Below are 23,507 nucleotides of genomic sequence, written 5' to 3' on the forward strand. Positions count from 1 at the left end.
ATATCCTGTATGCAGGGCTTCTATGAATGCAGGGATTTGCATATTTCTGCCTCTTGCTTCCCTTTTAATGAGGAGATTGAAGGGAGCAATGGCTGGCAGATGGAGCTGAGGTCTGGAATTCTGTGCAGCCATGCCGTGTACTGCCTTGAATAGTTTTATTTCTGAGCAATCACTTTAAAGTTAACCATTTGCCTAATGGGAGGGAGTGTTGTCTGGTGGTTAGAGCACATGACTGGGAGCCTGGGTTCCATTCCTGGCTTTGTCACGGTGTGATAGTGGGCAAGTCACTTAGGGCCTGATTTTCCAAAATGTACCCTAAATCTGGATGACTCAGTTTTGGGCATTAAACTCAATGTCCCTGGAGCCTGATTTTCGAGGGGGACGAACATCCGTGATGCCAACCCTCCTTGGCTGGCAGAGCCGGGCAGTGGCCCTGCTCCCCTAGCTCCTACACTTTTGAAGCATAAGGACTTGGAAACACACATGTACGCCTTCTCCATCTCTCACTCACTCACTCGCTTCTCCCTTTTGCCTCTTTCTCTCTCACACACACACACACAATCTGCTGCACACCAAGTCTGAACCGCTTCATGTGAAATGGAAAGATCTCTGGGAGTTCCATCGCATCCTGCAGCTGTGAATGAAATAAGCCCCTGAGTACAGACTCAAGCCAATTTACACACTTAAGATACAAAAAGGGGCCGCTGATTCCCAGGGAGCGTTCCCATCCATTATTCACAGAGGCGTTCTCACAGCTGTATTTAGCATGGAATGCTCTCTGCTGCAGACTCTCTGCCATACAACGCACAAGCAGGCAGGGCCTGGCCTGCCTGGCCTAGTTACGAGTCACAGATTTGCCTTCCAACCATGCAAAGGGAGCTTATAAAATAGAGCAAGAGGGAAAGCACATGCAACTGGACTAAGCAAGTGACTCCTAGCCAGGAATTCATCCAGTGAATTTAGCCTCTTCTTCTGTTTGTGGATTGTCCTGAGCCCTTCGTTATTTTCTCAAACTGAGTCATTATCTCTGGATACTTTCTGGGAATCAGGGTTGGATCTGCCCCTCATCCCATTCGACATTCAATACTCAAGCTGCGTTGGTTAGTTTTGAATGGACTCAGACCTCAAGTGACCTGGTGTTGTCCCTACCCTGAGTGGACAAGGTAACTCTCAGAGTCAGATTTCAAGTGTGGAGTTCTACATTTTTTCCTACTATTCACTCAAAATTCCCTGCTTCTGTAAACGTTTCTGCCAGCAAACTGGCTTCTTAGGGCAGCCTGTTAAAGATATTTAGGTGCCTAAAGATGCAGATAGGCACCCACTGGGATTCTCCAAAGCAAGGCATCTGTAGGCACCTAAATACCTTTAGCAATCAGCCCCTGGTCTCTCTGTAGAAAGCAAACATATAAGGATCATGCACTTGGACGAAGCGTATTAACTTTAAAACTGTAACAAATACCTGTGACCATTCCTGGGCAGTATTCCTCCAGCTCTACCTATGATAACACCTTGACTAGACGTGTCTGTTCCACAAGCAGTGAGACAGCCACAGGCATGCGCATGGTGCGATTCCCTCTCTGTCAAGCCAGCCTTGTTCCTACTGGGGTGACAGCAGAGCAGCAGCACCATGAGGTTATTACTCACATTGGTTGAATATGGGGGTTTTATTTTGGCTGCAACTCTTGGGGAATCTACAGGATTCCATCACTCCACCATGATAACCCACCAGCCGGAGAGCCAGCCGTGTGTGGACATATCCCACACAGCCGTCTAGTTAGCTAGCGAGAGCAACTCAGGCCACTGCAAGCTACAGACATGGAGACTGTTCTGCCTCCTAATGACTAGCACAGGAGCTGCATTGCCAGAGGAGCTCAAACAAAGAGCACATGTGATGGAACTGTCCTGAAAGAGCCAGGAAATGCAGGGGGGCTTGGCAGGCTATTGGCACCGAGAATGGAGGGAAAACCTTAACAGGGAAAGCATGTGAACATATAACGGGATCAAAGAAAGGCAGTGGAGGGATGATTCATTGTCATGTACTGAGGGGCAGAGCTGGGCTAGAGGGAAAGGTGGGAGTCCCATCTAGGCTCAGTACAAGACCAGCTTGTCAAATGTCTCTTGCAGATAATGTTGGACAATGAGCTTCTGCCCTTCCCTCATAGATACCTGCAGGAAGGGTACAAACCTGGCTCAAGAATTACTGGCCATTGTCCTGGGCCACCCGCAGGCTAGTTAGTGGGAAGGCAGAGATTCTCTTAGGAGCTGCAGTTAGCTGGAAATGCTTAGTGTCTAGTGTGTGCTCACTAGCAGGTGCACACATGCCCTGGTTTCATAAAAAGGCACACTTACCAGCACAAAAGATACATGAGTGTGTGCACGCACACACACACACACACACACAACTGAGGCCACGTTACCACCTGTCCCTGCTGCAGGAACACTCAAGAATAAAAATCCAAACAAGTCTCCTCAGCACCCACAAGCCAGAGACTCCATTAGCTAAATGCATGCAAGGGCCTGGCCACCCTACTCCCCAGTCCCACAATGCCTCTGTGCTTTCCAAACCCAGGCAGGTACCAGGGCATGTTGCTGTGACTTTTAAAAGCCACTCTTTTTTCTTACCAGGATACCATGCTGCCTGCCTGCATATTGAGACAGAGAGCATGTTTTGCTGCATCCAGCCCATGCACTACAGTCAGTTCAGCACTACAATAGCTTGTTCTTCACATTGTGACAAGGCTGCAGCCTCCCCGGACACCCTGCTTGTTCCTGTGCTGTACACACCCCACCATTGCTCAGAATTTCATGGGGATAGCAAGGATAGAACTCAGAACTCTCTGCTCCAAACACACAACTCCTACCACTCAGACTCAGTTAGAATCTGCATAGGTTGCTAGCAGTATAGGGCCCATGACATACAGCTGAAGAGTTTCAGTTCCATATACTAGCGGGCGGTGGTGCACATACACACTAGCTGGTTAATTACATTATCATTTACACACTCATGCAAGGACTGACATTCCCCACAAGGGGTATTAAGCAAGAATCTGAGGGCATGGAAGCACTCATTACGAAGACCCAGGTTTCACAGAGGCAATGTGTTCTCTCCTCCCCACACTGTGGGTCCTGGATTTTGTAGGGCCCTATCCTTACCAGTTTGGTTTTGTCCATGGCAGCCAGGACAGCAGTGTTCAGTGCTTCTAGAGCAGAAAGCACATGTCTGTATTCTCCCAGGTGTTCTGAGAAATAATCTGGAGTGGGACAGAAGATCAAGGTTAGATTTCAAAGCAATTCCGTCAAGGCCTGTCTCCATTCTGCTATTTCCTAGGAAACCGCCTGCTGGGATATTATTGTGTTCTGTGCCCTCACCTGGAATGGCAGCTGAGGCTCATTTTCTACACAGCAGGCATTACAGTGCCAGACATAATGAAACGAGGTCAAATTCTGCTCTCTGCTAACTCATGTTAATTGCATTGAAATCAGTGCAATGACTCCAGATTGACACCCATGGAATAGAGCAAAATGCCCTTTCCTTCCCAGGGATCAAAATGTCCCACCCAGGGGAAAACCCCATGCTTTCCAACTTGCAGAGTTCCTGCAATATCATCCTGTCACAACTGGATGAGATGCACAAATAGGAACGGCCAGACTGGCTCAGACCTGAGGTCCATCTAGCCCAGTGTCCTGTCTCTACCAGTGACTACTGCCAGATGCTGCAAAGTAAGAAACCTGGGCAATTCTGAAACAATCTCCTGGGACTAATTCATTTAGAGGTACCAAGCTGGTGGCCCTACTTACCACACAACTTCTCCGTCTCTAAGTTGCTGCAAGAAACAGAAAAACAAACTCTCATTAGAGGATGGGCCGTGTCTCAAGAGAAACCACTGCTGCAAATGGCCAACTGAGAGCTGCTGACACAAAGCCCTCTCTAGTTCACATACTGCTCATCAGCAAGTTTTTTAAAGTTCTATTTAAAAAATAGATGAGTTATGCAAGTGTTCAGCAGGGACCTGATTCTGAGCGAGGTTTGGCACCTGCTGCTCCCAGCTACATCCCAGGCAGCAGCAGGGGCTCAGTAGCCATGGATCAGGCAGTGTGTTCACTTTGTCCTGGGTTTCTGTGCAAGCCAATCGTTCTGGTTCTCAGGGTGAAATTTGGAATGATAACCAGGAGGGTGGCAGGTTCAAAGAGCCAGGTTCTAACCTCTCCCACAGCACTGGGGAGTCGCAGGCTTTGTTTCAAGAGGGCAGGGGCTTGCCAATAAGAGCAAAGCACTGCTTAGAATTTATTTTTAAAGCAAGATCATGCAGGGGCCATGTCACGTTCAAAAGTGCCCTCCCAGAGCCATCAGCAAATGAGCTCAGGCCTCTTCCTGTGTTGGAGGCAACAGTCATCTTGAGGCTGGTTGGCAGCCAGAATCAAACCTGGGACCTCTGGAGCTTAACACATGAGCTTCTACTGAGCCAAAGTTGTAGCTTGCTCATCACTCGCTGGTTGCTAGAGGGGGACAGCACACCACACCAAGCAGGCAGGGGTTACAGGGCTGAGCTGTGCTGAGCACAAACCCGCCTGAATCACACCCCTGCTTGGTGTAGACATAGCCTGTCAGAGACTCACCTCCAGCTGCCCTGCTGGCCCCTCCCCGCCCCTTCCTGCCAAGGACAGCATCTCTTGGGTTTTAATAGCCTCTTTGACCCTGTGTTCCGCCTGCAGGGGCAGCTCCAGGCACCAGCACGCCAAGCGCATGCCTGGGGTGGCAAGACACGGGGGGCGCTCTGCCGGTCGCCACGAGGGCAATAGGCAGGTTGCCTTTGGCGGCTTGCCTGCGGAGGGTCCGCTGGTCCTGCGGCTTTGAAAGACCTCCCGCAGGTGTGCCACCGAATCCGCGGGACAGGGGACCTCCCGCAGGCAAGCCACCGAAGGCAGCCTGCCTGCCGTGCTTGGGGCGGCAAAATACCTAGAGCCGCCCCTGTCCGCCTGGGTGGAATACACTTCGCTAGCCTAGCTGGAGCCATGCAGGGGGTATTCCCAAATTAACAGCTTCCCCACTGTTTTCCCAAGGGCCCTTGGCATGCATCTTCTCTTCTCAACCTGTGGGAAAGGTTCGAAAGTGATATTGTGCACCCGTGTTTGCACATGCGCATGTGTCTGTGTCTGAGTCGCAGGGAAAGAAAGGCACCTCCTTTCTCTGCTGTCCATAAATGAGTGTCGTCTTTGTCTTATTTTCAATCTAGAGCAAATTTATGCTAAGAGGCCTCTCCAGACCAAACCAAAGGAAGTGGAAAGCTGAGTGAAATGCTCCATAAAAAAATTAGATTAGTGGAAATAATGAGACAAACAAAGACTGGTTGGTTACATTTTCTGAGAATTAATTTCATGTCCGAATTCCTCTGCTGATTGCTGACTTAAGTGGTTTGTTTAAAGAGACAGACAGTCAGGCGGTAACATTGCCATCAGATTGCTTTTAGGAGCCACCATTGTGAGGCTAAACAAATAGAACAATAACCCTTTACTTTCTCCATCTCATGATGTAGGACATTTTCCAAAAGATCCAAAAGTACTTTGCAGACTATTATACACAGGGCTGGTAGCACCACTTATTATTAAGATTGCCCAACACTACCCATTATAAAACCCTGTTTTCAGCTGCATATAACTTTGCCAAATTTTAACCATTTGGGCTGAACTATGTTGGGAAATTTCAGCTAAAATGATTCCGCCGTTTCTGAGAACAAGGCTAGGGAAAAATGCAGCTATGCTGGGGGTTGGGCAAAGCCTTGTTGAAGTTAGTGGATGTAACGGCCGCCATTCATTACGGGCAAATATAAAAAGCAATTGAGCTCCTTTCTGGAATAAATAAATAAAATCTCTTTCCAAAACACAGGCCTTATGCAAGGCTGGAGTAGGAGCCAAATCTTGCAATCTGAGGAGGTTTTCCCAGGGGTCTGAATGCAAATGGATAGAAACACTACAGAAAGATACAGAGAAGGCAGAAGAAAGATGGGGACAATCAAAGACAGACTTGTAGCATGACCCTGAGGAAAAGCTAAGAGAGAAATCTTTTGGGCAGAGTGCTGGTAGAAGAGAGGCTTGGAACTGTGAGCAAAGAAACTATTTCCTGCTGTTTGATTCCCATTGTGTTCAGGGAAATAGGACGTTATGTACATTCTTTGTAAATAAACACAATTGCATCAAAGAAACACTTGACTCCATCAATTTCTCCTCTGAATGGAAACAACCTGCAAGATCCTGAATTTTGGTTAACAACTCCAGTCAAAAGGGTAACAATATATTGTTTTGCACAAGTTAAAAAGTTCTGGTGACATTTTCTTTGAGGAGCTCTAATGCCCCCATGCTTTGGAGCAGGACTTGAAATTTGACAGGGGTACGGCCTGTGTATGAAAAATGTTTCCTTTGTTATTCCTGTCCATAAAAAATCCTAAATATGACCAATGTATATGGCTTTAAAAAACTGCAGTTCACATATGCCTAGAGATTTCATTGTTTTTAGCAGCTAAATCCCCATATTGGGCAGGCTGAATAGGACTTTCCCTGCAATGCCAGTTGTAGGCTGCTGTGGGCCATTCTGGGTCCAGGCCCAAGCTCCTACACTCAGAGCAGGAAGCCTGTCTCTCCTGTGCCCTCAGTGAGACACACACTGAGGCCCAGGCTCTATAGGGGAGGAAGCCACCTGATTTAAATGCAGAGGGGACAAATGCTGCATTTGAGGGGGGAGGGAGCATACTGTGACATGGAGCCAGTGGGATGGGGTGGAAACTGCTAGTGAAGATTGACAGCGGAGAGGAAAATTGAGATTAGGAGTTGAGAGAGACAGGAACTGCCTGGGCAGGGAGACTGGGAGTGGGAGCTGGGGAATGAAATGTCGGGGACCGGAAGCCAGTAGGTAGGGGGAGACTGAGAACCAGTGAGAAACTAGGGGTTGAATGGGACTGGCTGGGCAAGAACAATGAGACTGAGAATTTGTAGGGTGGGGGGAAGGAGATAAGGGAGGATGGGAGAAAGATCTGATGAGGAGCTGGGGTGTGGGTTGAGACCTGGAACAGGCTGGGCAAGGATACCACCGCAAGAAGCCAGGTAGTGGGGATGGATACTGAGGCTGGATAAGGAGTCTGGGAGGCAGGTTAGGGCTGGGAACCACTGGGTATGGGGAACATGAGTGTTGGGGGGCGGGATGGATGCTGGGATGTGGGAGAGAGACAGATCAGATGAGGATCCAGGACAGGGGAAACTAGGACTCACTGGGCAAGGAGGTTAAGGACAAGGAGCTGGCGGTTCGGTGACAGGAACTGGGAATGGCTGAGCAAGGAGACTGGGAGTGGGATGAGAAGACTGAGGTTGAGGTTGGGACTAGGTGAGGAGAATGGGAGTGAGACAGAGAGCCAGGGGCAGGGAAGAGACAGGACTGGGACAGGCTGGAGGGGACAGGGCAGATGGGGTCACGCATGGCGGGAATGGGCAGAAGAGACTGTGCGCACTACACAGGGGTGGCTCCAGGCCCCAGCACGCCAAGCGCGTGCTTGGAGCGGCAAGCCGCGGGGGGCGCTCTGCCGGCGCCGCGAGGGCGGCAAGCAGGCTGCCCTCGGTGGCATGCCTGCGGACAGTCCGCTGGTCCTGCGGCTTCGGCGGACCTCCCACAGGCGTGCCTGCAGAGGGTCCGCTGGTCTTGCGGGACCAGTAGACCGTCCGCAGGCACGCCTGCGGGAGGCAGCCTGCCTGCCATGCTTGGGGCGGCAAAATTCCTAGAGCTGCCCCTGGCACTACAGCACACTTCCCTCCAGAGCCGGGAATGGAACACATGATTCCCAAGTTTCACCATTCCTTGGCTGTCCATTAATATCTGTGAAACCCACTGGCAAAGTGTGTCTCACTTGCCTCCAGCACTGGCCTGCACACAGGATGACAACCTACTTCTGCTATCAGTTACTCCATTAGCTCAATGGGCAGGTTGGTGTGTTGGTCAGAAGGTTCAAACCTGGCTAATGACCCATGTGGGTTTCAATGTAATACTATATGAGGGAATTTCTGGGCTTTTGGGGACTTCGCTTTTTTAAAAACTTAGGAAATTACACCCAAAACACTATGTTAAAAGAACACTGTCAAGGTTGCAAAGCCAAGCACTCAAAAGGTAGGAAATGCCAGAATTAAGATGTCCTTTGCAACATTAATTGAGCTACATTGTGCACATGCACTACGGTACAGTCTTTAATCACATGATCACATAATATTTTTTTCACTGGACCCCTGCCTCAGTCAGTGAATCAGGGCTGTGTAGTGAAGAAGACTGTTGTCTGTAAGATCCCTGTCTCATTTGTTACAGAAGTTAGAAGATCTAACTGCATGAGGCAGGGGATGACAGGAAGAGAAAGGAAGGTCGAAAGGAGATGAATGCTTCCCAGGGGAGGCTCTAGCTTTTTTGCCACCCCCAGCACGGCAGGCAGGCTGCCTTCAGCAGTTTGCCTGCGGGAGGTCTGCCGGTCCCGCGGCTTCAGCATACCCACCGCCGAATTACTGCCGAATCCGCAGAGCCAGCAGACCTCCTGCAGGCGCGCCGCCGAAGGCTGCCTGACTGCCATCCTTGCAGGGACCGGCAGGGCGCCCCCCACAGCTTGCTGCCCCAGGCACGCGCTTGGTGTGCTGGTGCCTGGAGCTGCCACTGATGCTACCCTAGAGAACTAGATTCTATTCCTGCCTCTGCTACAGAGTTCCTGTGTGATGCTATTCAGACCACTTAAACCCAAGTTTTCACAAGCAGTCACTAACTGTGTTTCCCTCATTTTCTGGGTGCTGAACTTGAGTCCCTGGGGTCTGATTGGCAGAAGTCCTGAGCACTTACAGCTGCAGCTGATGACAATGGGAGTTGTGCTTTGAATGGATAACATGTTCTATAATGCTAAGGACTCTGAAAAATCAGATACTACCTGTATCAGATCAGGCACCCAACATTAGTGAACACTTTCAACCTTCATCTCTGTGCCTCAAATCCCCACCTGTAAAATGGGGATACCATCCCCTCACCTCACAGGGGTGGTGTGAAAATCAATGTATTCGTATTTGTGAAGCACTCCGATACTGTCGTGATGAGCACCGCAGAAATGCCCTTGAGGAAATTCATATTTCTGTCTTCAGAGCAAGGTTTGCACGGTATGCAGTAAATAAGGGCGAGGCCAGACACTGAACAATGAAAAAACAAAATATTGAATAGCTGCTTCTTCAGTGAACGCTGCCCGTTCTGTGCACTGAATGATGCAGAGGACCTGTGGGAAAATAGCATGTGGCCATGTAATTAAAGACTGTATTATAATACATAGACACAGGGGGCCAAGCTAAGGTTGCATAGGCAGCCTGAATGCTGATATTCCCTAAGTTTTGAGTGCTTGTCTTTCCAACCTTAGTAATGCTCTTTAAACATAACATTTTTGCATTTATCTCTATATCTATGATTGTGATCTGTGAGTCTGTCTTTGAATAATTTCATCCATCATTAAAATACAACCACTTCAAGGGGGAAAAGTTAGAATAGTGAATGGCACCACCATGCAATAGGTGTCCAATAACCGGCATATGCAGTGTGCAAGGGCATACTGTCAGGACCAGGATGCAGGAGGTCTGACCTAGTGGTCAGAACAGGGATGGTCTTGTCTAGGGGTCAGAGTCAGAGTCCAAGCCAGGAGTCAGAGTCACAGTCAGGAACCAAGCTGGGGGTCAGAGCTAGAATCAGGGACCAGGGATCAAGAAAAAGTCAGGTTCAGTGCACCATCCAAGCTGAGAGACTTCCTGACTGCTAAGACAACTTCCTATGCCTCCTTCTGGCTTAAATAGTATAGTTGGGGCAATCAATGGGGCCAATCATTGTCCCCCATCAAGATCCTTGTGAGTGGTAGTTCTGGGCAGGTATTGATCATCATAGCAGATGTGTCTAAATGTTTTGCCTCTGTTTTTATGGCAGGATCTGGCGCCACTTTGAGTTGGTGTATCCTGGCCTGTGGGGAGCTTGCTTCTGATGATGAGCTTGTCAAGCCTGGGGGTTGTTTGAAGGCCAAAAGAGGGGGTTCAGGAAAGATTTCTTTCAAGATGTGGTCCCCATCGAGTATGGGTTGTAATTGTTTAGTGATACTCCATATGGGTTTCAGAGTGGGGTGGTAGATTACAAGTAGGGTTATGCCATCAGAGAGTTTTTTTTTCCATATTGAAGCAGGTTCTCACAGGGTATTTGGGTGGCCCATTCCATGATGAGATCTACTTTTCTGGTGGAATGTCCTTGTTTGGTGAAAGCAGTTTTAAGTGAATTAAGGTATATATCCCGGACTTTCTCCTCAGAGCATATTCTGTGGTATCTGAGTGTCTGGCTGTAGATAACAGATTTCTTGGTGTGTTTGGGGTAGTAACTGGATCTGTGAAAGTTAGTGTATTGATCTTGGGTTTATTGTTGTCTGTAGGGTTCCACTGTCAAAGCTCGTGGTGGGGTCCAGGAAGTTGATGCTGGTGTGGGAGAGTTCTAGCAAGAATCTGATGGAGTGATGGGTGGTGGCTGAAGTTGTGGTGGAAATCCATTAGGGAGTTTAGGTATATCATTGCTTTTGTGGTGCATTTTTCCAGAAATTCTTCCTCAAAGTGGCCCATGAACATGTTGGCTTATTGGGGAGCCATCCTAGAACCCATGGCTGTTCCCAAGGTCAAACTAACCAGTGTGCTCCATTAGCACAACTAGCTAGTGCACAGTACTTATAAAGCAGTATGATGTAGAGTGATGCTGGGGTTGTGAGTTCAAATCTCACCTGGAGCATTAGCCTTCCTCTCGCCTAGGGAGGTTGTGGAAGCTCCTTCACTGAAGGTTCTCAAAAGGAGGCTGGATAGTTTAGACACAACAAATCCTCCATCTTGTCAGGATGGTAGATTAGACGATCCTTGTGGTCCCTTCTCACCTTATCCTTCTATAAAATAGTTATGGGTGAGGATGAAATGGGCAAGTTCAGCGATGCGTTTGGGATGAATATCTGAGTATTGTCCATTGTCTTATAGATATTTGAGGCAGGCAGAGATGCCATCATTGGGATCGATGGTGGTGTATAGGGAGGTGACATCCATGGTGGCAAGGATGGTGTTCTGAGGCAGGTTGTTAACATTGCAGAGTTTCTGGAGGAAGTCGGTTGTGTGCTGGAGGAAGCTGCCTCTTTGTGTGGTGAGTGGCTTGAGGATGGTTTCTATGAGTCCCAATATTCCACCAGTAAGAGTGCCAGGGCCAGATATGATGGGTCTGTCTGGGTTCCCTTGTCTGTGCATCTGGGAAGCATGTAACAGGTTCATGGGGGAGGAGGTTGTGGAGTTTCTCTTGGAGTTGTCTGGGGAAGGATTTGATGAGATGAGATTTCTGGGTGGATTGTGGTGTTGGGTCTTCTTTGAGTTTTTTATATTAGGCAGTGCCAGACAGTTGTTGGTTGGCCCCACTAATGTAATCATCCTGGCTGAGGTCTGCGATGTCCCCCACCTCTCTTTCTGTGGTTTGATCACTGTCTGGTGGCTGGATTTCAGAGGCTGTATGGCTGTCCTCTCAACGGCAGGGAGACTGTGGTGGATGTGATGCTTGTTAAGGATTTCACACTCTTTTTTTTTTCTGAATCAATCAATGTAATGATGAAGCGTGTGGTTTTGTCTGCTGTGGAGTGTCCAGCCAGATGATTTTTTTATGACTATTGGTGGGGATTTGGTAGCTGTGGGTGGTGGTGTCATTGCTGTGAAAGAATTCTTTGGGGCAGAGTCAGCAAACAAATTCTTCTAGTCCCCCTCATATTAGCATGGTATCAGGACTTGTGGTGGGTCAGAAGTTCAGTCCCTTGGAGAGTACAGATAATTCAGCTCTGGTTAGGGGTAGTTTTGATTAATTGATGATGTTGGGGTGTCATGTAGTGTCTCAGACCCAAAGAGCTCTGTGTAAGCTCAAAATCTTGCCTCCTTCACCATCAGGAGTTGGCCAAATAAAAGATATTACCTCATCCAGCTTGACTCTCTAATATCCTGGGACCAACACGACTGCAAACAAAACTGAGACCTTTCCAAATTTCTTGTGAAAAATCAGGGAGCGCCAATAGCCCAGTGGCCGGGGCACTCACCTGGCATGTGCAATACCAAGATTGAAGTCCCCACTTTGCCTGATTTGCAGCAGAGACCTGAGCCTCAGTCCCCACATCCCAGGTGAGTGCCCTGATCACCAGCACTGCTGCTGGAGCTGTTCCACTTGGGATAAACAATTAAATGTTCAGTAGGCAAGAGACAGACTCCACAGCCCAGGGGTTAGAACTCATACCTAGGTGTGGGCAAGCATGGGTCAAGTCACTGCTCCAGAGCAGGGATATGATCCTAAGTCTACCACAACCCAGTGGAGTGCACCAGCCACTTGGCTATTGTGGGGCATGGCTCCCCCTCTCTCGTCCCCCTGCTGGTGAATCAGAGCTGGTGAATCAGTATTGTCCTACACACAATGGTCCATGGTGGAGTTCCCCACCAGGCCGACTAGGGATCCTTACACTCTCTGGGTGAAATTTACCTCGCCCTGCAAATAGACCTTTGTGCAGGGAGCTAAGTGGGGGTTGGGGTGTCTGAATTCAAAACTCCCCCAGACTCGGGCCCAGCCCTCTCACGCCCTGGGGAAAGAGTTCCAAGCAGAAGCACAGATCCAATGGCCCCTTGCTTGGCTTGCCCCCAGGGCTCTCTCCAAACCAGCCTGTTCTGAGCCATCATGTGGTGAACAGTAGCTGCCCCTTCCCAGACAGCCTATATGCAGGGGCGGCTCTAGCTTTTTGGCGTCCCGGAGCCGCGGGAGCAGCGGACCTCCCGCGGGCATGACTGCTGGTCCCGCGCGGGCTCGGCTCTGGACCCTGCGGACGGCGGGCGGGTTCGGGTCCGGCGGTTCTCCGCTTTCTCAGCCCGGGAGTCATCGAGCCGAGCCAGCCGAGCCCCCCGCCGAGCGCCCGCCCGCTCCAGTCAGGCCCCGGCAGGACCCCCCGCCCAGCCCGCCCCCCCCCAGCCCCTAGTGTAGGTGTGTTGCAGCCAGCTTGCTTTTTGCTTTGCTTGGCTGCCTATATGCCAGAAGCCACCCTGAGATGGGTCATGACAAAAAATAAAGGCAAATCATAGAAATGTAGGACTGGAACGGACCTTGATAGCCATCTAGCTCAGTCCCCTGTACTGAGGCAGGACTAAGTATTATCTAGACCATCCCTGACAAGTTTTTGTCTAACCTGTTCTTAAAAACCTCCAATACCAGAAATTCCACAACTTCCCTAGGATATTTGTTCCAGTACTTAATTACCCTGACCGTTAGGAAGTGTTTCCTACTGTCCCTAAATCTTCTTTGCTGCAATTTGAGCCCATTATTTCTTGTCTTGTCCTCAGTGGATAAGGAGAAAAATGTATCACTCTTCTCTTTATGACAATCTTTTACATACTAGAAGATTGTTATCATGTCCCTCCTCAGACTTCTCTTCTCTTGCCTAAACAAACCCAATTTTTTCACTTTTTCCTCAGAAATTTAAAAATTTTTGTTGCTCTCCTCTGGACTTTCTCGAGTTTGTCCACAACCTTCCCGAGGTGTGGTGCCCAGAACTGGATGCTGTATTCCAGTTGCGGCCTTATCAGTGCTGAGTAACATGAAAGATTTACTTCTCGTATCCTGCTTATAACACACCAGCTAATACATCCCAGAATGATGTTCGGGGTTTTTTGCGAAGGTATTACATTGTTGATTCATATTTACCTTGTGATCCACTATAACCCCTAGATCACTTTCCGCAGTACTCCTTCCTAGGCAGTCAGTTCCCATTTTGTGTTTGTGCCATTGATTATTACTTCCCAAATCAAATCCCAGTCAAGGATTCACCACATTGAATGGTTTTAGTCATGCAACTTCTACTACAAAGAAAAGGTCACTGCCATCTAATGCTGTTTAGTGATGCCCATGAAACGAGCTGGTGGCCTCAGTCCAGTATCTAGTGGACAGGATTTCCCATCACAAAAAGCCACTGTCACCACCATAGGTCCTGGAACTAGGGGTGTTGGGGGGTGCTACCAAACCCCCTGACTTGAAGTGGTTTCCATCATACATGGGGTTTACAGTTGTGTTCAATGGCTCTCAGCACCCACACGACAAAAATTGCTCCAATGCCACTGGTCACCACTGATATTTATTAGCCTCCCTTTTTGGCTTCTCAGCAGATGCCCAGGATTATTAATAATGCTGTCATCTTCCAAATACTTAACAAACATTAATTAATAATTGAAACACCGAATAATTTAACACTGAGCCAAACCCAAAGAAGAGTCATGCAGCTAAATCATGGCTCAGCACTTTCGAGAATTTCAAAATGGAAAGCGTATTTCCATTCCAGTGTGCTCCTTCTATCTGGCATTCCTGGATTTCCATGCCTGTCCCTCTTTCCCTTAGGGACCACAAGCCAAAGTTCCTTGTGCACGTACCTGCCTCATCAATGTCGCCACTTCTGCCATGTAAATAGGCTTAGTTAATCTGTGCTCTCTGGCTCGGGAGCAGCACCATTCCAATATAATCACAAAAGCCGGGTTCCAGGGTTAGAATGGCAGGGTTATAGATTGTATGGAATGAATTAAAAACATCTCAGCAACCGGGGTGGATTTTATTGTGACAAGTTCTTGAGAAGAGATGGCTGGGGGAGGGGATTTGATAATAATCTTCAAATATGTAAAAAGTTGTTAGAAAGGGGATGATCAATTGTTCTCCATGTACACACAAGGTAGGTAAGAAGCAATGGGATTAATCTGAAGCAAGGGAGATTGAGGTTAGATATTAGGAAAAACATTGAAGGGGAGCTAAGCTCTGGAATAGGTTACCAAGGGAGGCTGTGGAATCCCCATCATTGGAGGTTTTTGAGAGCAGGTTGGACAAACACCTGTGAGCAGGATGTTCTAGATTTACTTGGTCCCGCCTCAGCATGAGGGGCTGGACTAGATGACATCCTGGGGTCCCTTCCAGCCATACATTACTATGATTTGATATGGTACTTGGAAAATACTTCTGCAGCACAAATCAGAAGGCAATAATTTAAAGGCATCATATGTCCAATGTTGGAGCTATCAAAAGGGTGCTGCAAACACAGCCTTCTTTGCCTACAGCATGTGTCCTGACCATAGAACCCAGTCCATATTCATTGCTCTTCCAGATGACCACCTGGGATAATGATAACCTAGACGGTGGGCTTTGGGATTCTCCTCTTTCACTCCAATCCCCTTGCCTGACTCAGAAAGCAGATCCATGCCCACCATCTAGGGGCCTTACCCACAGCTCTTTAGCAAGAGTCTCCACGCTTCTATAGGGCTGTACTTGGACTATTCATGCATAACTAATTAACCCTAATTAGCCTAGAACTGTCATTATTTCACCATTGGGATTTTGTCAGAAAACACCTGGAAATTATCCAGAGCGAGAAAATGTCAATCAGATACAGCAAAGCGAAGTTTTTCATAATTGCATCCAACTTTAAAATTGGAGACCTTTGCCTGAGATTACCCATAATCTCTTATGAGAAATCTTCTAGGATTTCATTGCTTTCCAGAGGTGTGGGTGCAAGAGAGAGAGAAAAAATGTCTTATATTGTCTCTCTCTGTATAACCAGGAATTCAAGCTGATTTCCGACCTCATTTCTCCAAAAGGTGTAAGAGCCAGGTTTCCTCCAGAAGTCCCAGTCTCTCCTCCCTAATCTACCTCAATATTTCCTGTCTCACAAGATGAAAAGGAAACTGCTGCTTGGCAGTTTACATTAGACCCATAATCTCGTTCAAAACACACTGAGGCTGTGGAGAAATCTCCGGAGCATTAACAGCAGGCATGGGAAAACCTCCAAGGATCCAGAAGCTCAGTTCCACAGGTGGAAAAGCCCTGCTAGAACAACCAGCACCCCCCCAAGGGCCCATGCAGGATGGTGCCCCACTTCATGCTTAGTAATGTTTTATCAAGTCTGGTTTGAAATGTCACTGCAGAGCGGACTCCTGCTGCCATCTCCCTTTACCCACCCCCCCTCCCCTGGCATGCATGCTGCTTAATGCGAGATGCAGAGTCCTGTGCCCCTAGGTTACTGATGGGTTTCCTTCTGATCACTGTTCTAGGATACATGAGTGGTGGGGTCCTCAGCCCTCTTCCTAGTGAACTCATCCCAAACCCACATTCACAGCTGATCCCCACTGCCTCCTCCATGGCAGCCTCAGCAGAGAAGCCCAGGCGTGAATGGGCCAGAGAGGCTGAGCTCCCGTCCCACTTCATGGCTCCTGCCCAGCGGAGCTGAGGCACGTCGGCAGGGCTGCACGGGAAACTTGCCTTGCTGCTGTCCAGGCCATGCCTGTTCTGGCATAGTCCCCACCGGCATGGATCTGCTCTCCTACCCCTCCTCCCTGCAGCGTTATCACTCAGCTACATCCCCAGGCTAAGCTCCCCAGTGATCAACCAGCCCCCAATCCCGCAGCGGGCAGAGTGTCTGAATGTCCCATTGAACTGAATTTACCCTCCAGCTGCTTCCCCAGGCCATGCTCACGCTCACCCAGTGTGAGGGAGCTAAGGCCTTGAACGTGGCCCATGGGTTCCCAGGCAGTGCGCAGACTCTGGCCACCACCCAGCAGCTCACCAGAACAGTGGAGCGGGGGCCAACAAAGCCCTAGTTCACAAAGGACCCCGCCCACGAAGCTCCTGATTGGGGGAGATGTCCAGCCCTACTGGGAAACTCTTCTTAAACCAGAAAGAGGCACAGGAAGTTGTCTCAGCATCCTTGGCTGGCTGCTACTATGAACCTTGCCTACTTGCCTGACTCTTGAGCCCTGCCTCTCGCCTGTTCCTGGTTCCTGTCCTCCTCATCCCAGACTCCTGTCTGTTCCCGGTTCCTTCTTTCCTGCCTCATTCCTGGTCCCTGCTCCTACGCCCTACTCCCGACACTGGCTCTGACCTTTGGCTTGGTACCTGACTCTGACCCTGGCTCTGGTTCCAGGCTTCTGACTCTGACCACTGGGCCTGACCACCTGTGCCCTGGTCCCTACACCCACCAGCACCACTATGCCACACTCATGCCTATCCAACAACAACCTGTGCCATGCTCCCAGCCACCCAACTTCAGTGCCATGTCACCCACCCAGTACCAACTCCACGCCATATCCCCACCACTTAGCAGCAACCCCAACGCCATTCAGCAGCATCTCTAAACCAGGTTTCTCCCCAGCCTCAGTGCAACTTGAATGAGCGCCAGCACAGCTCGTCCCTTTTCCATTCTGTACTCTATCCAAGGCACCACGCTCTCGGAGAAGAAGAGCGCCCTGGGATGGCAGGCTAGAATGGTTCTCAATATCAGTAGTGACAACCATTTCCAAGATGTTTGGAGTCCTGCTCACCTCAGCAGAAGACCCTGTGCACGGTGCCGCTCTCTCCTGGCGCTCCATCTACTCTAGCACTGAGTGCATTCGCAGCCAGTTGGCTTACGGACAGGCTGGGCGTTAGGGAGAGAGCCACCCTCTCTGACTGTGCGACCATTGGTCGCATTTGCTGGGATGAAATAGACAGAGATGGGTCTGAGAGGAGAAATGAAGGTGAACTGGAGCACAGTTTGCAACTCAAAGACGCTGCAACATGCCCTTTCCCAGGGCTCAAGCGCACTCAGTGCCCTGGCTGCCCAGCTGGCTGCAGGCTGCGTTTACAGGTGACACTGTTGGTTTGGAAAGCCCTCCTTGAGCCTCATACCAATGGCTACCTGCACTCAGACACTGCGCATCCCCATTATGCCTGTGATCAGCAGGTGAAGGGGCCTGTGCTGAACAATTCTTTGCCTGCCATGGGAGGAGCCATGGCCCTCATGCCCCATGAAATCCATGTCAGACCTCGCAGGTTTTTATAATCAGGTGGATTCCTCCTTTAGTACCTTCCCCCTTATTCACAGGGCCCTGCCTCTTTTAATTAGCTGATCAAAAAGAGCTTGGTGGCTACTGAGCGCTGCCTGAATTTCACCTAGGAGCAGCAGGGAAGGTGGGCTCGGGAGCCAATATCTTTTGTGGAACAAACAATATGGAAAGTTCTGGTCTCCAGCACACATGGAGCCCTGCTGTCTGCTGAGAATGCAGCCACAGCTGTTTTCATCCCCTATCCCACCTGCATCTTCAAAGCATGAGGTCACACTGCTGCCTGCTGACCTGAAATTGTGCATGGACAGAATCAAATAAATGTCAGGCTGGAAGGGCCCTTGAGGGGTCTTGTAATCCAGCCCCCTGCGCTAACGCAGGATAAAGTCTACCTGGCCCATCCCTGACAGGTGTTTAATGCAATGTGACCACAGGGTGGAGACGAGGGTACGTCTGCATGATCGCAGCTGGCCCAGGGCGTCTGACTCGGACTCATGGGGCTTGGGCTGGGAGGCTAAAAACTGCAGCGTAGGTATCTGAGCTCAAACCCAGACTCTGAAACCCCATGAGAGGGGAGCCGGTCAGAGCCTGGGCTCCAGCCTGAGCCCGAACGTCTACACTGCAATTTTTAGCCCCACAAGCCTGAGTCAGTTGACCCGGCTCTGCAACTTAGTGCTGCGGTTTTTTATTGCAGGGTAGCCCAACCCATAGTGCCATCCCTCCACAGCACCATGTTCTGAGCTTGTGCTGCCCTGAATGAATTCTGGAGACTTGCATTGTTCTGCAAGCAGCTGTGGGTGAACCCAGCGAAAATCAGGATTACTTCATCCTTTTGAGGCTGAGCATGTCAGCTTAACTGAGAAACTTTTTTAATAGAGCTAGTCAGAATTTTCCCATGGAAAGTTTTCCCACCAAAACACGGACTTTTGCTGAAACTGAATCTCTTTTTTTGGTGAGAAAATGTACATTCTGACAAAAAAAATGATTTTCCTGCAGGAAATTTCCAAATACATATTTTTGTTTGGAATCAACATTTTGAAATGAAACATTTTTTTCCCATTTTGTTTCCATTTAAAATGTCATTTTGAGTTTTTGGTTTAAACAAACCTAAACAAAATGAAATTTTAAGTAAACGTTGATTTGAAACAAATTTTCATTCAGTTTCAGCTTAAAATGAGATTTTGCTTTGTTCTATTAAAAACATTTTATGTAAAAATTAAATATTTTCATTTTGAATTCATTTGAAAGGTCTCATGGGAAAACAAATTTTCCAACCAAAAAATTTGAAAGATTTTTCATTTGAAATTTCCCACAGGAAATATTTTCATTTTCCAACTCGCTCTCTGTTTATCAGAGCCAGAGTGAAGTCTCCAGAAAAAGACAAGTTGGAACATGCTATGAGTTTTATTCCTTTAGATCTAATCTTTCTACTCTAGCTAGCTAAATTATTATGTTGCTCTCATCACCAGGAGCACCAGATACAAAGGAGGGAGAAAGAGCGACAAAGGGGACAGAGAGCGCAAATGAGAGAGAGGACAATGGTGGCTGCACAGAAGAAGAGCAAAATAATGCATGAGGGATCTAAAATATTCATTTTCCCAGATGTCAGTCCTGTTACCTAAGGGAGTAGAAGAGATCTGGCAGTGAGACAGGTGTGTATGGCAGAAGATGTGCAGGGATCATTCCACTACCCAGCCAAATTCCATGTTGTATAAAAATCTCCATCATCATCTCTCCTTGAGCCAAGCTGGCAATGAAAATGTAACCTGCATGCTTTGAACCAAAGCCAGAGGGAGGAGAAGCTGTCTTCTCCATTCCCACTGCCACATACTAGCAATACTTTCCATTCTAGAGTGACGGTGAGGGCTTCTGGGATCGGAGGCCTCCTGGAACACTGTGCTGAGAAAGGAAGACTGAAATACATTTATAGCTGAACCTGCTTATGATGGACTTAAAGTGGAACACCATTGATAGTGAGGCTGAGTGGATTAAAGACCCAAATGGCTTCAATTAGGGACATATGTGAAGTCCACACTTGGAGAGTTTGTGATTTGGGGAAACTTTTGATCCAGTTTTTAGGTTCTTGAACTAGTTTTATTTGAAGAATCATAGAAATGGGATGGAAGAGACGTTGAGAGGCCATCAAGCCCAGCCTGTTGCACTGAGGCAGGACCAAGTAAACCTTGACCATCCCTTACAGATGTTCATCTCATCTCTTCTTAATCTTTCCCCTCTCTAATTTAAACTCATGGGGTCAACTTCTATATTCACCTCTGGGTCTCTGCCAGTGCCCATCACCAGAACATCAAAGTGCCTGTAACACACATGTGCTGGCCGAGTGTGACAGGGTTAGACTTTGGCCTGCAGTTCCACTCAAAAGGATGAGCCTGTTTACAAATCAGCATGTTTGTTTCTTGCTGTAGGTCAGCCTGTTTCTCCAGGCCTGATCCAAAAAAGCCCAGTGTGGTCACTGGAGAGATCCTCACAGCTTTCAAGGAGTTTGAGATCAGGCCCTATATGATAGAAACTCAGCTGGCACAAGCATGATCCTATACACACCATATCAACTGCATTTCTTCTTTTCATTTGAATAATCTCTGTGCCCCTCGCTGCTTCTTTGTCTCCCAGTCTCTCTGGATTTGTTTTCGCTCTCCCCTGTCTCTCTGCCCCAATTCCCATCAGGTTGCTCCATTCGCTCAGCTCCCTTTCTGCACAGTCTTACCCAGCGGGGTGGGAACCCGATTCTGATCAAGTCAATCTCACACAACCACAATGTTCAAGTGGGTTCAAATTCAGGCAAATCAAAGCTGGTCCCACCCGGGCAGCAATGTAAAAAGTGAGCCTCTGAGCACAGATCGAGGGTGGGGAAAAATATTTTCATGCAGCTCAAAGTCCTTCGACTCAGACTTTGCACCACTGCCCAGCATTTGGCCCCATCTTCTTTATACCATTCCCTTGGCTAATGAGATGGTGTAATAGCCACATCCTCTCCCTATGTAAGAGCAGGTGCTGGGACGAGTGCAGGGCAGCCGTGACCTAGATATGATCACGCTTTGGAAACACAGTCTGCCACAGATTATTAAAAGTGTCTCCTCGTTCCACTCTGACTGCTTTGCAGGCAAAAGTGCATTCCCAAGGTGCATGCTTATTAAAATCAGAACTCACATTACCACCTGCCGTCGGAGGAGCTCAACGTGCTTTGCAAACACAAACTGATTAGAGTTTGGGGTGAACCTGAAGCGACCTCTGAGTGGCTCTCACCGCCTAGAGTGCAGGTGATGGGTTTTAATGAGCATGCCCTTGGTGGGAACTCAGGGGGTATCCCCATCACAGCCTATCCCATCAGCCTGCTGTAGATCTGAGCCAACTGCTGGAGAGACCTGGCCTGCTTTAGGCAATGGGAAGTCACAAGGGAAGCAGAAGGGGTGATTGGTGCCAGTGAAAATGTTTCCCATAGTTGAGTTGTGTCACTGAATGCAAATAATCCAGTCGCTCCCCACTCCTGCTGGCTATTTCCCATGCAGTGCTGATTAGAGAGAGGGAGTGCAGCTGGGCATGTGATGCTTTGGGAGTCAAATCAGCAGAGGATGTTCTCTGGGATCCATTTAACCTCTGCGCCTGCCCTGAGAATGAAAAGGGTGAGAGGGAGTCCTGGGCTCTCAGCTGTACCCAGCGCATCTATGGCATGTGCACCAGGGTGATGCACCTTATCCGACCAGTCCTGCTTCTTTCTCGCAATATGTCTGACCAGTCTTGTGAGTTTCAGCTCAGAATAGCTCTGACTTCAAAGAAAGAGGCTTCTTGTCTCTCAGTCATTCTTGGAAAAGCTATTCAAGGGCAATCACGTCCTCTGGCTTTTCCTGGGAAATCAGCTGTCTGCCTGCTCTCAGTCCACTCAGTGGGAATACACTTCCTTGCACAGGTACAATCCCTCTACCTCCTTTTCCCTGGAAGGCCTTTGTTCCATTTGGCAAGCCAGCGAGCCAGCATGTGACATCACCAGCGTGTGTTTGTCTCTGTACTTCGTCTCCCAAGGCAATGGCTTGTTAAGCCAGTGGCGGGAGCCATATCCCCTCAGCACTGAGCAGATACACAAATACATTACGATTTAACAAAACTCTCCCGAGTCCTTGTGCTTCTTCAGAGATTTTTCAAATGCTCAATGGCCCTGTCAGTGATTCATGGGGATGAATGTGCTTCATACCTCACCACTCCTTCTGTGATTAGTGAGTTGCTCCCCCCTCGCTCTCATCCCTCTTGATTCATAGTGTGTCACTTTCACTCCAACTTCTCTTTCCTACATTATTACTCTCCCCACTGCTCTCACTTTCCATTTTCCGGGGCTTCCACTTCAAATAATCAAAGCCCATATTTCTGTCCAGGTCTGGAGTAGTTTATACTGAGCAGTGGAGTGAGAGCACTTGGGTTTGAGAGCACTGCTCACCCAGAAACATGAGAAAATAATAAAATCAGAATAAAATAAACACACCTTCATCCCAGTTCTAAGTGCAACGCACAGCTCACGGAACAGCACTTCTAGATACATGCAGGTGCACTGGACCAGTGGTTCTCAACCAGGGGTACATGTACTGCTGGGGGTACACAGAGGTCTTCCAGGGGGTACATCAACTCATCTAGATATTTGCCTAGGTTTACAACAGGCTACATAAGAAACACTAGCCAAGTCAGTACAAACTAATATTTCATATAATGGTTTGTTTATACTGCTCTATATACTGTACACTGAAATGTAAGTACACTATTTATATTCCAATTGATTTGTTTTATAGTTATATGGTAAAAATGAGCAAGTCAGCACTTTTTCAGTAACTGCGCTGGGACACTTTTGTATTTTTAGGTCTGATTCTGTAAGCAAGTCGTTTCTAAGTGAGGTGAAACTTGGGGGTACACAAGAAAAACCAGACTCCTGAAAGGGGTACAGTGGTTTGGAAAGGTTAAGAGCCACTGCAGTGGACTGTAGAGCCATATCCAGGGCTGGCTCCAGGGACCAGCCCAGCCAGGGGCGGCTCTAGGCACCAGCGGGCCCAACACCCGGGGCGGCGGCATCCTGGGAGGGCGTTTTGCGGCTGGAGCTCGCCGCGCCCATGCCTGCTGGCGTAGGGTCACGGAGAGGGGACGACGGACCTGCCGCCTGCTGCGCGCGTCCCCCCGCCCGCGGCCCGCTGCCTCCCGGGCGCTCCGCGGCGGGCGCAGGCGGCGGCTCCGGCGCTCCGGCGGGCTGCCTGCGGCCCGCCCGGGCAGCGCGGCGAGCCCCCACCGCCCCCCCGGATGCCGGAAGAGACCCGGGAGGAGGGCGGGGGACTGGGGCAGGCGGCGGCGGCGGGGCGCAGCTGCGGGGCGCCTTGTAGAGCCGGAGCCGCCTGAGCCCAGCAAGCAGATGCTTGGGGCGGCCAACGGTGAGGAGTGGCACATCTGGGTCTTCGGCGGCAATTCGGCAGCGGGTCCCTCACTCCCTCTTGAAGCAAAGGACCAGCCGCCAAACTGCCACCGAAGATTGAAGCGGCGGCGGTAGAGCTGCAGATCGCAATCGCGGCTTTTTTTTTTTTCTTTGCTGCTTGGGGCGGCAA

The 23,507-nt window shown here is 49.1% G+C and overlaps 1 protein-coding gene across 1 annotated transcript in view; it reads right to left on the reverse strand.

Annotated features, from left to right (window-relative positions):
* NECAB3 (N-terminal EF-hand calcium binding protein 3) overlaps window positions 1–23,507 on the reverse strand; it is a 125,075-nt gene that overhangs the window by 52,608 nt on the left and 48,960 nt on the right. Inside the window, exons 4-5 of the mRNA XM_039499328.1 lie at window positions 3,799–3,824; window positions 3,154–3,251 (exon numbers count right to left, since the gene is read on the reverse strand). Of these exons, the coding sequence (XP_039355262.1) occupies window positions 3,154–3,251; window positions 3,799–3,824 (124 nt within the window). The remainder of the gene's footprint in view (window positions 1–3,153; window positions 3,252–3,798; window positions 3,825–23,507) is intronic.

Source organism: Mauremys reevesii, linkage group 13, assembly GCF_016161935.1.
Source record: "Mauremys reevesii isolate NIE-2019 linkage group 13, ASM1616193v1, whole genome shotgun sequence".
In the NCBI taxonomy this organism is placed as follows: Eukaryota; Metazoa; Chordata; order Testudines; family Geoemydidae; genus Mauremys; species Mauremys reevesii.